Raw genomic sequence first — 16,175 nt, 5'->3', positions numbered from 1 at the left:
TGGCAGTTTCTGCCTTCATGGGGTCAGAATGATTTTGTCAGTAGAATCCAGGACAGAAGGGACAATGAGTTTTGGCAAATTCCTGGGTTTTACCATGCTACCTTGGTTCTGGGATGGGTGAATCCCTTTCTCCTATAGATTATTCTTGTTTTAAAGTTGCATGAGGCTATGTATGATTCCCAAAAATAAAAAAATTGAAAGAAAATACAAGAGAAGAAAGATAAAAAATAAAAATAATAAATGAAATAAATTTAAAATTAATAAATTATTTTTGTATGTTATTTTAAATTTATTTAACATGTTTTAACTCTTCAATAAAGATTAAATAAATGAAAAATATATAAATTTGTAATTAATTTTAATTATATTTAATTTTTAAAAATATTTTTTATAATACAATTAATATAAAAAAAATCATTTTCTTTAATCATTTTTTTTCCTTCCTTTAATACTTTTTAGAAAACAAACAACCAAAATGATAGGTTAACCATCCAAGCTAGGAGTCATGGAAATTATTGTTATTTCTTAATTTTACTATTATTAAATTACAAGCAATTTTCACAAATTTGAATGCAAAAAATATAACTTTTAAACTTCTTTTAAAACTTTATACAATGTGGCCTCTTTTCAATCACTTGAATGTCATATCATCCTCCCACAAAAATGAAGTATTAATTAACAATTAAAACTTTAGTAAAAAAATAAAGCTTTAATTAGCAAATGAGGTTTTAGAAACCCCAATTGACAATCAAGGCTTTATCTTCTAACTGAAACCTTTATGGGTAATTGAGGCTTCAACTTAAATTTGAACATAAGATTGACATTTTTCCCCTAATGGGTTTTCACCATCTTGCGGGATTAACCAAGTGAATTCTTTAAAAAATCTGGATGTTATCTTTCAGCCATGGCTCCATCTCCTTGAGGTGCAATAAGCTACCGAGTATTGTAAAGAACACTCTTTGTCACACAACATTCGTCTTCCATTTTGCACCTCAGTTTTGCCTTTAAACCACCACTAACTGAAACACAAGCAGGGAATACAATTCACAATCTCTTAAAGCTTCTTCAACTACTCATGATACTATTATTATTCACTCAATGCCTTGCTGCAAAAGCTGCTTGTTCGATGTCACACGATTCATGTCATGGCTGGATGGTATTAACCACCCCCAAAATACCTCATATCGATATTACACCAAAGGAAAAAAGAAACAAGAGAAAGGAAAAATGAAATCAACTGCCTAGTCATGACAACATTCAGCACCATAAGATATAAAAAAATACTCTCAACAGGATCTGGGAAATATGAAAAATTTTCCACCCTGACAAGCTCCCCAAAAAAAAAGAAAAATCAGAGAAGAATTGGGGAATACACAACAGTGTGATCCAAAAATATATAACAAGCAGCCAGCGACAGTCACAACTATATAGCACACCAGGAAAACACAGGCCAATTATATAGCAGAACTAACAAAACACACGAGAAGAGTCGAGTCCTCAGGCATGACTAAAGTGAGTCACCGAGCTAAAAGGCGCTCCAATTATCAGAGCCTCTTCTTGGAGTTTGACTGTCCAGTGATGTCTTAAAGGGCCCGGTGCCAAAAGGATCTGAGTCATCAGATGGTGGAAACCCATGGCCATGATCATAGTCAGCAGTACTGCGCATCGAATCAAATCTTGCAAGTGTGTCCCGTGGTTGGAAAAATCCAGAATCATGCGACTTGAAAGAATCAAACCTTGACAAGGGGTCAAAAGAGTGTTCTGACCCCTCGTTGAATCTTGAAGGTGAATTGCTTATACTGTAGAGTGGTGTGCTAGGAACAGAATCATCAAAAGTAAACGTGCTCTTCTTTGGAAAAGAGCCACTTGCTTGTGATGACTCTGTTCTTATAGGCTTTAGATCAAACTCGTCCCCAAAGAAATAATTTTCTGTGTGTCTCTCATGATCCATCTACAAAATAAATGGACTTATAGTGAACACCAAATTAAGAAGAAAAAGGCAAAATCAAACTTTACTGGCAGCTACTGATCAAAGTCTCACACAATGAATAATCACAAAGAACCATTTGAAGCAGAGAAAGGGGAAAATATTATATAGATGCTCCTACATCAACCAAAGTTGCTTGTTTTGATATAGGAAGCTTGCTTACCCAATGCAGGCCCCTTTTTCCAGGGTTCTAGAAGGGGCTGCCTAGTAGCAGACCTAAGCCTCAGCATTTTGCAGGAAATGGCTGCTTGTAAGCACGGTTCCACATCTCATGATAAACAGCACAAATCACCAGCACACCAAGAACTGGCTTCGGCGACTAGCTTTTAAACTAGCTACAAAATTTCCTTAAAAATGCATGCATCTAATGGGAGGTTGCAATACAGTTATCAAACTCTGATCACACCAATTCTGATGTGGTTGGGCTTGAGTTAAGATTTCTAATAGTACCATCATACAATAACCTTCATAAAAATTAGGTTCAGGTGATAGTCACTCTTGCACTATTTTGTGATTCAAGGTGAGCATATGATTTCCAGAACCTAGTCTCAAGCCAGCCCATGGATGGACAAACCAAATCAATTCTCAGCATAAGCATACCTGCAGATCCGATTCCTCAGAGTTCAGAAGGCCCTGAAATTCCTAAAGCCAAAACTAACCTGGTCAGATCATCTTAACTCTCCTATCCCTTTTTGTGCCAGTCTCCAAATACATTATCTATGTTCATCCAAATGGGTCAAATCTTGGTCGGTTGTCATAGTTGCCATGCGTTTTAGAGCCCAGGTCCCCGAGATATGCACTTCATCTTACATCGAGAACAAGGACATTCATGTCCATCCTTGCTGCTGACATGTAGAACCTCAAATGGGTTTTTCTAGTAGGTTGTGTTTGGGTCAAATAGGATAGGGTACAAACTTCTCAACCAAATAAAGCTGCTTTGAGTAAAAGTAATTTAAATTTCCTTCTTTCAAGTTTAAACATAGTTAAAAACAAATGACACGTTGCATTATGAATCAAATCTGGGAGCTAACCTTAGACCTTTTTAATAAGTCCCATTTGCAATTCGACATTTGATATGCTAGTATAACATGCATGCACACTGAAGAGATGAACTTTCGAGCAAATTATGCAGGTAATGTCTTTCTCGTTAGGCATACTCCTAATACTAGAAAAAGATGGGGGGTGAGCAGGCATTTGAGTAACATGACAAATGCTAAGCATACTCCTCAAATGCAACCCCACCCCCCAAACGCAGACATATCCTTTAAATGAGAGTATTGCTTACCTTGCTAGTAGCACCGATTGAGTTCATGCCCCATATTGACTCCATGTCATCATTAGTGTCAAATTTTCCCCAAGTTGGTTCATCAAAGCTCTTATCTCCAGAAAGGAAAGAGTCTGCACCTCCATAATCACTGCATAAGCAGTAACTATAATTTCAATCCATCTGTTCAAATAATCAAATAGGCAACAAGTCCAGAAAAAAACTTAAAGAAAACCTTTAAAAGCTTGAGAAGCCATAAAGAGAACTAAGAAATGACTTATAAACCATACATGCAAGAACTTGACACCAATATGGAGTGTTATACAAGATGGATGAATGGCAAGACAACAGAATCAGAGAATAAATTCATGTGAAGTTGGTGGTAGTACCAACTGAGAATAAGAAGCAAAGGTTGGCAAGAAAGTTTAGTCCTGTTGCAACAACTACCAATGACTAGATCAGCAAGTAGAAACTTGGTTTAAGTTAAGTGATATGACTAGAGGGATGTCAAAAGTAGCGTGGATCAAGTCTGTGAAATGAGACATCATAACCTATAATTTAACAGAAGGGATAATCCAAAACTGCACAGAATGCAAAAATGACTCCATGTAGCTCCTCCCAGGTAATTGGGATGAGGCTGTTCAACTCGAGCAACATAAACAACATAACACCTGCTATTGAGTAAATTACAACATGGGATATCAAAAAAGATAAGGAGGAAAATAAGTTTTTAATGAGCATGGCAATGACAATGCAATGAGACATACATTTGAAACTTTTCTTCTCTTCTTCTAGTGTGAACACGTGTTTTGTGTCAACAGGTACCATGTTATTTTATAGAAAGGTTGTCTACATCAAAGAGTAATACCTTTGAGTGTCTTTGGCATGGGGTGAGGCATCTTCACTGAAAGGCTTGAAGAAGTGAGAGTCAAGAAATTCTCTAGAAGGGCTATCAAATGCAGGCCTTGCTGCTGGACTGCCAGCAGGACTTCTTTCAAATGCAGTCCTTGCTGCTGGACTGCCAGCTGGACTTCTCTCGAATGCAGCCCTTGCTGCTGGGCTGCCCACTGGACTTCTCTCCATTGCAGTCCTTGCTGCTGGACTGCCAGCTGGACTCCTCTCCATTGCCACCCTTGCTAATGGACTGCTGCCTGGACTTCTTGCTGAGTAATCCTCAGTTTGGCTATATGCTGATCCATTTTCAACCACTCGTTCACCCATGCTTGGAGGGTCCTCCGATTTAACATCAACACTTGAAGAAGCAGCAGTTGGAGTTTCAGCTGTGGAAGCTTTTTCTTTGTCAACTGGCATAGACTTTGGTTTTGGAGGTGCTATGGCATTTTGTACATCAAGAGTGAGCTCCTTCACAAAAACGTATCCTGAAAAGTGGAAATGATGCATGATTTACATGAAGACTATATATCCAGTTCAAATTTCTCATAAGAAGATTCTGCAGATATTGAAGTCTGGTTTAAGGGCATATATTGGTTAAAGATCCATCACACAGCTGCATATTAGCACAACATCACAATGAAGGGGCAGTTCCAATGTATGCATGAGAACTATCCCACCATATATACCAAAATGACAGAAATGCTTCCTGTAGATTGATGTGCCACTCTGATTGCTGTTCTGATGAATCTGATATTTTAAGAACCTGAGGTGAATTGCCCTCTATCTGCTTCAAAAAGGAGACTTACTAAATTATGATTATCCATGAGGGAATATTACAGCTTACCTTCCTCTTCAAACTTATCCCAATCTTCATCCCAATCAGCAGCTCCCTCTTGGATTCCAAGTTGCCAGCCTTAATAGATAATAAAATTAGAAATCAGAATTTTGGAAAACAGAAGAATCGTTGGGTAACTTACAGTAAACTGGGGCAGAAAAAATGACATAACAAGATTAATTCCAAAGAACCCTATCAGGTCCCTCCAAAGACTCCAAAGCCCAGAAAATCACAACTAATATAAAAATTTGGCCAACAATGTTCAGGTTTACATTATGTTTTCGATTTCAAAATTAATTTTAAGAGATTTCTTCCAGAACATCTTGTGTTTAATTGACGAATAGAAAAATGGAAGTTACTATTATTCAACAACAGGAAAGATTTTCATCTTGGTCTATAAATGAATAATTTTTCATTAGTATAATCTCACATAATCTTCTTCAATATCTTTTTCTTGGTTTGAGAAAACTAATCCAACATTTCCTTAGTTTGTACATCTTATTCAAGATCAACTTGTCTAGCAAATTCTTTTTCATCCTGATATTGATTCTCTAATTCAAGAAGTATCTTTTTCCATTGATGATATAAGGATTCCTTTTTGCCTATCAATAGTAACTCTTGAGTAACTAATCCTTGATTTATACTTTTGTGGATTTGAAAAGATGTCGCTTGTATAATTCTCGGATGTATCAAAACCAGATTATGCTACCAGTTAACGGTTCAATATATATATATATATATGACAGACTGCTATGTGCATGCCAGATGATAACTTAAACAAGTGCTTGTGATCCCGGAATCTGCCTAATAAGCAAGAATGGAAAACACATCAGGGGCCAGCATGAGATGAAATTACCAAAGGGAAGCTCGACAAGTGTGGTTGGTTTCACATATAATCCATACTTCTTGCAGCGCTCATTAAGAGCTTTCACTAGCTCATCGAGATCAGACTGGATACGATCAGCACGAACCTGAATGTGCCAGTTAAAAAAGTTAGAAAGTTTCATAGACTCTCCATAGGCTCAACATGGTTAGAATTTACCTGAATGCTCTCATCAGCACTGCCATTTTCCTCCATCTTGAGAATTGCCTGATACAGCTCCATTTTCCTCTCCTGAAGGTCAATCATATAAGCACATACAACGAGAACTAAGAGAAAACACAATGAAGTTTAAACATATGAATAAATGAAAAATGAAACAAGAAACATAACTCCTCATAAGTGAGGAATACCTGAATATCACGAAATGTAGCTTCTTCAATAGTTAATTTAGAGGCTACATCTCCAGATTGCTTGTATTTCTCTTCATATTTCTTGGCCAGGGCTTCAGCCTGGAATATGCATCGTGTTCATTAAGCCAATGATAATCATCAAGATAGATTAAGGTGAAAGATGAAGACTTATATGACCAAAAAAGATACCTCGCGTTTATCAGCAGCTACCCTCTCAATGATCTCATTAAGTCTGTTGTCACATCTGCTTTTGTATAAAACCTTTACCAAAAAGAAAACCATTTAGAAAGAATAAAGCATAATAAACAAGCATAAAAATTGCCCGCTACTTAGGATGTATGGTTGGTGATCTCCTTTGAAAGACTGTTTCCTAGGTTTTTTCAATATTGTAGCAAACAAAATGCTTGAATTTCTATCTTATGGAATGAGGAGGGACCATCTGCCAGTGAAATGCTGAGGACCATCCATGAGCAGTAGTTGGGGTTGGCAGTGCCATTTTTGCAGCTTATTCACTCTACTGTAGCATGCAGAGAGACAAGATAGACTTGTGTAGAGGATCTCTAAGTTAGGGGTGCTTCTTGGTGAAGTCTTTCTGCAGGTCATTGCATCCAAAAGCCTTTTAACCATTTCCAGCTAGGAAGGTGTGGGGTACTACAATCCTAAGGTTACTTTCTTTTTCATCAGGGGAAAATAACATGAAAAGGCTTGGTTTCAAGTGAGTTCTAGTCGTCCATGAAAAAGAAAAAGGGAGGAATCAACTAACCATATCCTCTTACATGTTGGATTATTTTGTAGTTTGCAGTTTTTGTTCCTTGCCTTGTTTGAGCATCTTAGGGTTTTGCCTCGATTTATTAAGAGAACACTAGTTATTTGGTTTGACAGTTTTGTCACCGTCATGAAGAGGGTTTAGTGTATGACACTTGAGGGGGATGTTAAGGATGACATATGATCACTCAAATTCTAATAGCTTAAGCTTTTAAGAAAGTTGGTAGCTTAACCAGTCAAAAACGTGCTCAACCCATAATGAATTATTCAAATATAATGCTTATTGAAACTGAAAATGCCAATACTTAGCTCGTGGGAAACATTTTTAAAACATAGGGTAGAAGTCCCCAAACCAAACCCCCCCTCCCCTTCTCTTATTTCCTTCCTTCCTTTCTTTTTTTCTTTTTTTTTCTTTTCTTTTTTTGTAATTTAATTCCTCAACAGTGAGACATTCATCCAGAGGGTAACTGTATATCCAGGGTTTAAACCTGTTCTGAACTCCTTGCCACCAAAGCCCCACCACAAGGAAAAGGAAGGAAAAAGCTTTAAAGCTAAAATTAAGGGCATAATAATCAGAAACAAAATACTCACAAGTTCCTGCATCTTAGTGCGGCAAAACTCAATTTTCTCTTTAGAATCCAAAATTTCTTTCTCCAATTCTTCTACCTTCCATGAACAAAAACAAGCCAGGTCAAACAGATTATCAACATATGTGCAATTTCATCCAAAGAAGAGTTAAAATGGAAGAAATTTCATAAAATCAGCACATCACATCACACACTAAAAACTTGCAAAAGTGCCTATTTTTCAGATTGCTTCAGGTTACAAGAGTCCCAATTTGAATGAAGTGATTAGTTAGTTCTAAATCTGAACATAGTTTTTTCCATCAACACTCATAAAATCACCCCTGTCAAATGAAGAGTTTGCCATCAACACTCATAGCATTTATGCCTATTGCTTTGTGAAAATGAGGTGTGAGAAAGACAAATTACACAAAGCAAACATAATACATTGCATTGCAGGTAGCACTGTAAGATTGTAATCAAGTGCATAACTGATCAATAAATCACACATTAAATAGAAAATTTCCCAGGGAGCCAGATATGACTTTTCAAGGGATTTAAGGGATTATCAGTTATCTATTATCGTATGCAGTGAATCCTTTTTTTTTTTTTTTTTTTTTTGCTAGGCGATGATGAAATTCATTAAACAAGCACAATAGCGCAACAAAGTACAACAAAAATATACAAAGCACAACAAAGAAAACAACAAACAAGAGACAAGGAGCAACCAAGGCAGGATTACAAAAAATACCTCCCTCCTTTAATGAGACCCCAACCAATCAACAAACTCAATTAGAGACACGAGCATAGCCTATGTAAAACTTTACCCAGAAAAGGAGATTACTAAGGAAAATGCTCTTCAGACTCTAAATAGACAGTTCCTCATTCTCAAACAAACTTCAATTTCTTTCTTTCTAAAAAATCTAGAAGATATTCAAAGGAGCAACTCTCCCAACCTTCTTCAGCACTTTTTTTTTGACAAAAGATCCATACCACCCTAGCAAAGTCTCACTCACAATGGCCAACAAAACCCAAGAAACCTCAAACAAGGAAAACAATATCTGCCAAAAAAACTCTTGCCTTGGTACAGTGAAAGAGGATGTAATTAATTGGTTGTTCTTCCACTTTACATATGAAGCATCTATGAACCAGTGCTCACCCTCTTTTCTAAGGTTGGCCAAAAGTCAAAACCTTTTCCTGACGAGCTTCCCAAGCAAAAAAGGTTACCTTAGATGGAACCCATGGATTCTAAATGATCCCCATTGTAAATGAAATTGAGCTCCCAACTCTAAGACAAAATAAAAAGACTTCACTGAGAAGGTTTCATTCCTGCGCACTGCCATATCTCCTCCTCCCCATTCATTGACTTGGCCTGGAGTCCAGCAAAAATGTGTTCAACATTATCAAGCTCTCATTCATTAAGATTTCTAGAAAAATAGAGGTTCTAAATTTCCAATAACCCCTCTCCCAGGTCTGCTCACACAAATCCATCACCTAAACCTCCTTTGATAAGGTTAATGCAAATAGAGACGGAAAAGAAACACACAAAGGCTCCTTTCACCCTCCTCCCATTTCCTACAAACAAAGAAATTCTACAATTACATGTATCCCAATCCTTCTTAATAGTTTTCCACAGACTAACAGCGTACCCTTCTCTCACCTCCCAAGACCTTCAACCCCCTTCTTCTCCATATTTTTCACTTATAACCTATCTCCAAAAAGCTCCCATTCAGATGCATATCACTAACTCTACTTACACAAAAAGTGATTTATTAAACAAAAAGAGTCCCCTTACACCCAAACCCTGTTTTCTTTTCTCCATGCAGGTAGGTGATCACTTCACTAAATGAAGCTTTTTTCTCTAAAACCCTGTCTCCCCACAGGAAATCTCTTTAAATCTTCTCAAGCCTCATTTTAACATTTCTTGAGATGGAAACAAAGACATAAAATAAATGGGCAAACTAGCTAAAGTAATCTAGATTAAAATAATCCACCCCCTTTTGAAATATATTGTCAAACTCCTCACTGATTTAAAAGAAGCAACCAGAGGAAGCCCTAGATAAGTAGTTAGAAGCTCACCTACCCTACACCCCATTTATAAGGCCAACTCCTCTACATTGTCCAACTTCTCAATTCTAATCAACTTGCTCTTTTTCAACATTAATTTTCAAAAACAAGATGGCTTCAAATCATATGCAGTGAAACTTAAAAAAGATATGGAAATACAAGCAACAATGCTGCCCAGGGCAGGGGCAGCTCAACGAAATAGAGCCTTCGGCAAACTTTCTCAATTAGGCCTTATTTGTCTTTTTTTTTTTTTTTTTGATAGGTTAATCAGAATTGTATTAAAAGAAAAAAAGTATACATTCAATTAATTATCAATAATTATTTAAAAATATCTAATAAAAACTAGAAAAATAAATTAATTAATAATAAAAAATAAAAATAAATAAATAAACAGGGGGCTTTTATGGAGTGTGGCCTTTTGCAGTTGTCTTACTTGCCCAAAGGTGAGGCTAGCATTGGTGAAAGGTTCTAAAAAGTGATGAGACAAAAAGAAAGAAAAGTACCTTTTTATTAGCAGCTGCTGCCTCTTGAAACTTTGTGTTAAGCATGTCTTGTTCCTCTTTACTAAGTTGATTCACAAAATGTTTCTCTAACACTGGCACTTTTGACTTCTGTTGATTTGTCTGCTTTCCTTCATCAGCCCGATGGGGCAGTGGAGGCCTCCCTCCCATTGCAGGTGTTACATGTCGTGCACCAGAAACAGGCATTCCTTGTTGTTGTTGCAAACCTACAAATAAAAAGAGGAAAATACCATTAAATTCTCCATAAATGCAGGGTAACCAAGATCAGAAAATTTCACGCATATGTGAAAAACTACCTGATGGAGGTCTCCAAGCTGCACTGCCATATCCAGCCATAGGTTGAACTGTGGTTGGAAAGTCAGCAAAGATGCTGCTTGGAAGCACAGCTGGAAGCGGACGTCCATCCCTGTACCTCTCCATTAGATAAAGTGCAGTACAAAACTCCCTGAGAGAAAGCATGCTATCATTATCCTGATCGGATAAGTCCCACACCTGCTTTAAAACCTCTGACAAATGTAACCAATGGTAGAATGGTAAGAATAACACAATCAGAGATTAAATAAGCTGCGATCAACAAAAGACACCAAATAAAGATGAAACATTACCAAACTATATCAAAAAAACTCATAAAATGTCAAAGAAAGACATATTTCTTTCAAATATTTTACAATGATACAACAAAATATAGATGACTCCATTTTTTATATTATTGCCAGGTGAAAAGATAATGCCATCACCTAATAAAAAATATAGAAACATGACATTGCACAACACAACACAAACTATCAATCAAAGCCAATCATAGTGGTTTGTTGAACAGGATGTTCTGTAATACATTGCATGCAGAATATCAAACTGTCAACATCAATTGATAAGTGTAGCGAGATGATAACAGGCTCATATGAAGTAATCTTTCAATTGTGCACATGAATGTGCATCTGGATGACTTTGATGGGCGTACACCACCAAAAAGATGCTACAGCACAAAAGCCACACTAGTCAATCAGCAAGTAACCAAATCCTTTCCAAGAAAGAACTCATTTACAAGATGGTTCAAATTAGCATTCAGGTAACAGGGATTAAGTTTTCCAGGGGAAAACACCAAGTGGAAGGTATTGATCCATGTAATGTGAAAGAATGAACAAGACGAAACTGGAGCCATCATCAAGTGCAGCCAAAATTATGGGAAGCAAAATACAGATTTCCAGTGTTTGAATGAATCACTTAAAAAATAAAACATAAACAGCGAACAGAAATCATGAGAGGCTTGACCAACCACATTAGATGTTGTGGAAAAATCATTGTTCCTACCTCTTGGCAATCTCCAACTCAGGAACAGATTGCGTGCCTGTTCACCAGTGATTTTCCCATCTCTGTCAGTGTCTACTGCCACAAATACTTTAGTATATTTCTGAATGTCAGATTGAGTAATCCTTGGCCATGGGAGCTGGGATTGACTAGAAGCAGTATTCTCAGTTCCAAGTGAAATCCCAGCTGAATTAAAGGCAGAAGAATTCTGAGTTGGAACCTGTTGGTTCTGTTTTGAAAGTGGCTGAGCTTGCTGAAGCTGACCACCAACAGGCTGTATCATTGGCGAACTTTGCGGAGAATCAAGGGCCCTTGATTTAACTGAAGGCAGGGCTCCAGAGGATACTGGAGCAATGGATGATGAAATGGGTGCATTTCCTGATGATGATGTATGCACAGAAGAATCTTGCTTTAGTTGAGACGGGGAGGCGGAAAACACATCTCCTCCAAAAATTGATTCAGAAGCAAACCCATTCCCAGTAACATCCAATGCTTTGGAATTCTTAGCTGCTGGTTCTAATGATGTGATTCCAGAGCCGACCTGCGGTTTTGATGGTACTGAAGCTGTCAGCCCTGATGGAGAAACCCCAAATCCATCCTGAGACATGGAGGGACTAACCCCTCTGATTGGAACTTGGGCGGTGATTCCTGCTGGAGCTCCACCTGTCCTTCCACCAACTAAATCATTTGAGATGCTTGAGTTTGGAAGGCGCATCCCTGCCATAGTGCCTCCACCAGGGAATCCTTGAACTGCAGCACCCTGTGCTGGAAGTGAAGCAGAACCAGGTAAGGTTTGAGTAGGCCTCATTAACTGATTTCCCTGAGGGGGAAAATATTGCTGGTTTACATTTGCACTTATAGGTCCTTGTGGCCCTCTAACCCCAAAGTTTTGAGAGGCTGTTGGAGCAACAGAGCCCATTGGAGGGACAGGTGAAGGTGCAGGTGCAGGTGCAGGTGCAGCAGTATTCATCTGAGGTGTAGGAGCAGCAGCAAGATTTATCTGTGGTGCAGGTATCTTAGCTGCAGCTGGGCCATACAATGCTGCCTTCACAATGTCAGGGGTTAGCTCACGCTTGCTTTGTGCCACAGTGACAAGTTTAAGAGCATTATAGAACTCAGCCCGACCAAGGAAACCGATCCGGTTATGGTCTGCATATGTCCATATCTGCAAAAAAAATAGAACAAATTGATACAAACTAAATCTGACAAAGTTATCATGTCTTGAACACAAAATTAACTTACTAAAATGAAAGGTCTTCTACCATAAGATTATTACTGTAAGAACTAAGAGGTGCAAGTAACAAGTTCTTTTATCAATGTCTTAGCAAAACTGTAGACATACTGAAGGTTCAGTGTCTAGGCCACAGATTAGGTCTCCTAGGTAGCAGGCTAGCATCAGAACCTGGGAGGTCAAACTAGCAAGATGAAGAAAAAACTGAAGAACAAACATCATGATGATGGAAGATTCTAGGGTAAATATGTCACCAATACTCCTCATAAACTTAGGGTGCGTGTGTGCGTGTATTTGATGGGTAAAGGAAAGGAATACTACAAAAAAGAAACGCCAACAGTGCACCCCAATGTACATAGCTTGGAAAGATGTCCATGGTCACAAACCACAGAATACTCAAAGACAATTTCTTTCTCTTTTAAGAGCACATTAAGAAGAGGCTTAGAAGAGAATGCCAAAAGTCAGCTTACTGTGTGCCAAACATAAAACTTTTTCAAAACTTTGATCGAGTGCAGAAAAGAAAAGGATTTTTATTGAAGTAGTTTATTGATAGTGGTTGGGATGAAGTTTTTATTGAGTTACGCATATGTGATTCAATTTGTTTTATTAGTGTTGCAGTTTCAATTAAAATGGAAAGATTGAATTTATAAATTCATTAATGTTATCAAAGGGCACAGTTGTTATAACTTGTCTTCTCTGCACTCAAGCCTATTTATGTGGTTATTCATTGTGAACCTGGGAGATGACTAATCATTTGATCACCAATGCTCCCCACTGTTACTCTGTCTCAGAACTGTCCATTTACTGATGAAACTAACAGTTAAGTTCCAATTTTTCACAGAATTAATAAAATGGCAAAGATGTAAACACAGACAAATCAGAGTGAACAGAGTAGCTACCAAATAGCATTGAAATATTTTATCACAATCTCATCAGAACCTTGCTCATAAACATTGTCCCATAATTACGCCAAACTGTGCTTCACTTCTGATTAGACCAGAACATAACCCGAAACAAAGCAGTACTCATTGGAGATCTCACATATCGCCACCCAATTATGACCAGAAAAAGTACATTTTAGATGATCAGAGCTTAGAAGAAAACAAATTTCACTATGAACATAAGCAACCATCATCTCCAAAATCAAAATACCATGCACTTCCACTTCACATTCTCGCAACCATAAATGGTACCAAAAATCAACCCTAACAAATAAACAAATTTTCAAAATTCAAGCATCCACATCCCCACACCAACCCCAGAATCACCCCATCCCAACCATAAATCAACAATTCAACCCACAAATCAACCCGATCACCGACACACCACCACCGAATCAGATTCAAACATAGGCGTACCTGTGCAAGAACATGCTTAGGCAAATTGGTGGTCTGGAAGAAGGCGACGGCCTCGGAGCCACTAATCCGGCCATCTCGATCCAAATCCGCCCTTCGAAAATACGCATCGAAGAGATCCACATTCGGCGCTTGGTTCTGCGCCGCCGCCATCAGAGAGAAACAAAGCTCAACAGAACCGCCGATCGAGATCCGGACACAAAAGCATTAAACAAATCAACCGCAGCGCGAGCCGATCGGAGGAGCAAAATCGAAACCCTAGAACGCAGAAGGGCTCCTATAGAGCGAATTGGTCGATGTGTAATTCGTGGAGATAGAATTGGATTAAAATTAGACGATATATCAGCTACTGAAAATTTCAGAGGATTTTTTTTTATCTTTTTAGGGGAAGGTGAAACTGAGAAATGAGTCAGCGACGGAGCGTTTGGCTCGAGAGAAAATGGAGAGAGAAAAGAGGGAGAGTGAGTATGAGGTGGCTGATTAAAACAAAAATTAATCATAATTCCATCATTATAAATAATAACAAATACCAAGTAAATTACCATTATTCAACATTTTAACTTCTATGTTAAGAAAACTTAAAAATCTATACCATCACCAATTTTCAATCTCTACCGTCCAAATATCCGATCAAATATGGCTCCTACGGTTCATGTTGCCCCATAAGTGAAAATGGAAAAATCGATCCACATGACAAAGGTATGTTTTAGAACAGTTTTCTATTCAAAATATAAAAATATATATATATTTGATAACCAAAAACTATTTTATATTTCCTTCTTAAGAAAAAATAAATAAAGCATTTTCAAAAAACATTTTTTAATTATTTTTCTTTGTTTTCATTTTTTTATGATTATTTTAAAAAATAATTATACAAATATATACATCATTAAAATAAAATGTTAGATGTAAAAATTATTTTAAGATATATTTTAAAATATTAAAAATAGATTAAAAACATTTTAAGTTTCAAACATGTTTTTTCTATAAAATCGTTTTCAAAAAATATTTTCAAAAACTATTTTCATAATTATTTTTGGAAACAACTACCAACAAACCGTTAATTTTTATATATATAAAATAAAATGGGGTTAAAGTCGTATATAAAAATAACTGGACTTTAAATCAATTTTTATTTTATTCATAATTGTGTTTTCTCTATTTCTTTTTCTTGTGAACCTTCTCATTTAAAACCAAACATAACCTTATACACAAACTGAATTGACAAAATAGATTAACTTATGTCAAATCAATCATCTAAATCAAACAAAGTCAAACTTAAATAAGCTTGGTTTTGTTTTTCATTACTAAAAGGTTAGTTCGGTTTTAATTCAGTTTTAATTCAAATGTAAATCGGTTATATCAATACGTTTTATTTTTTCTCTAAAAACTATCAAACCACATCATTTTACACTTTTGACACAAACATATAAGATTAGGGTACATAATAAATAAAACTAAAAAATACAAAACTATAATACGAAACAATAAGACCGTGTATAAGTACAAAATAATGGGACGCCAAATACGAGACAATAAGATGAGAAAATAATATTGAGGTACAAATGTAACATCTCTGATTGATAAAATCTTTTTGATATAGTATAAAAAAAATAGAATTTGTATCATAAAATATTTGCATATTACATAATTAATTTTGAACAAGCGTTTGACATTTCTAATTTTATTTATTATTAAAAAAAATAAAAAATAAAAGATTTTTAAAAAATGTCAATAATTCTAAGCCAAGAAAGGAATAAATTTCCTTTACTCTTTTTCAAACTTTTTTTTTTTTTTCGTGATTTTTGACAAGATGGTGAGATGAGGAGTCTATTAAGTTGGAGTAAGAAGACATCACTTTTAACTTTAGATGTTAGTTTTAGAAAAATGATATATATATATAATTTAAAAAAAAAAAGTCATCAAACATGAATTTTAAATTATTTTCATATTTTAAATTTTAAAATCAACCAAAAAAAAAAAGTGCAGTCCAACTAGCCCTAAATAATTGGTCCAATTATACTGAGAAATGGTGGATGATGATATTTTAATGTGCATCATTTTTTGTTAATGGACATTTAAGAACATCATAATTATAATTAATATTATTATTATTAATTAATAGGTGCATTCCATCTTCGTATCCAGGTGG

At 36.3% G+C, this 16,175-nt stretch overlaps 1 protein-coding gene across 2 annotated transcripts; it reads right to left on the bottom strand.

The window, feature by feature from the left end:
* Positions 1 to 1,054: 1,054 nt before the first annotated feature.
* On the bottom strand, positions 1,055 to 14,506 carry LOC117910572 (actin cytoskeleton-regulatory complex protein PAN1-like). Of its 2 annotated transcripts, none has more exons than XM_034824674.1 (13): positions 14,027 to 14,501; positions 11,441 to 12,602; positions 10,426 to 10,635; positions 10,112 to 10,335; positions 7,570 to 7,644; positions 6,403 to 6,474; positions 6,214 to 6,312; positions 6,023 to 6,094; positions 5,837 to 5,951; positions 4,990 to 5,058; positions 4,120 to 4,630; positions 3,273 to 3,402; positions 1,055 to 1,951 (listed from the first exon to the last, which is right to left on the bottom strand). In XM_034824674.1, the coding sequence occupies exons 1-13, from the start codon at positions 14,174 to 14,176 to the stop codon at positions 1,526 to 1,528; spliced, it is 3,315 nt and encodes a 1,104-aa protein (XP_034680565.1). In that variant the 5' UTR covers positions 14,177 to 14,501; the 3' UTR covers positions 1,055 to 1,525. The 2 variants fall into 2 exon arrangements, with proteins under 2 accessions (XP_034680565.1, XP_034680571.1); XM_034824680.1 differs by having other exon boundaries at positions 1,865 to 1,951; positions 3,273 to 3,434; positions 14,027 to 14,506.
* Between the last annotated feature and the right edge of the window lie 1,669 nt (positions 14,507 to 16,175).

The sequence above is a fragment of the Vitis riparia genome, chromosome 3, assembly GCF_004353265.1.
Source record: "Vitis riparia cultivar Riparia Gloire de Montpellier isolate 1030 chromosome 3, EGFV_Vit.rip_1.0, whole genome shotgun sequence".
In the NCBI taxonomy this organism is placed as follows: domain Eukaryota; kingdom Viridiplantae; phylum Streptophyta; class Magnoliopsida; order Vitales; family Vitaceae; genus Vitis; species Vitis riparia.
The sequence above is the reverse complement of the archived record's forward strand: the minus strand, read 5'-3'. Positions and strand labels throughout refer to the sequence as shown.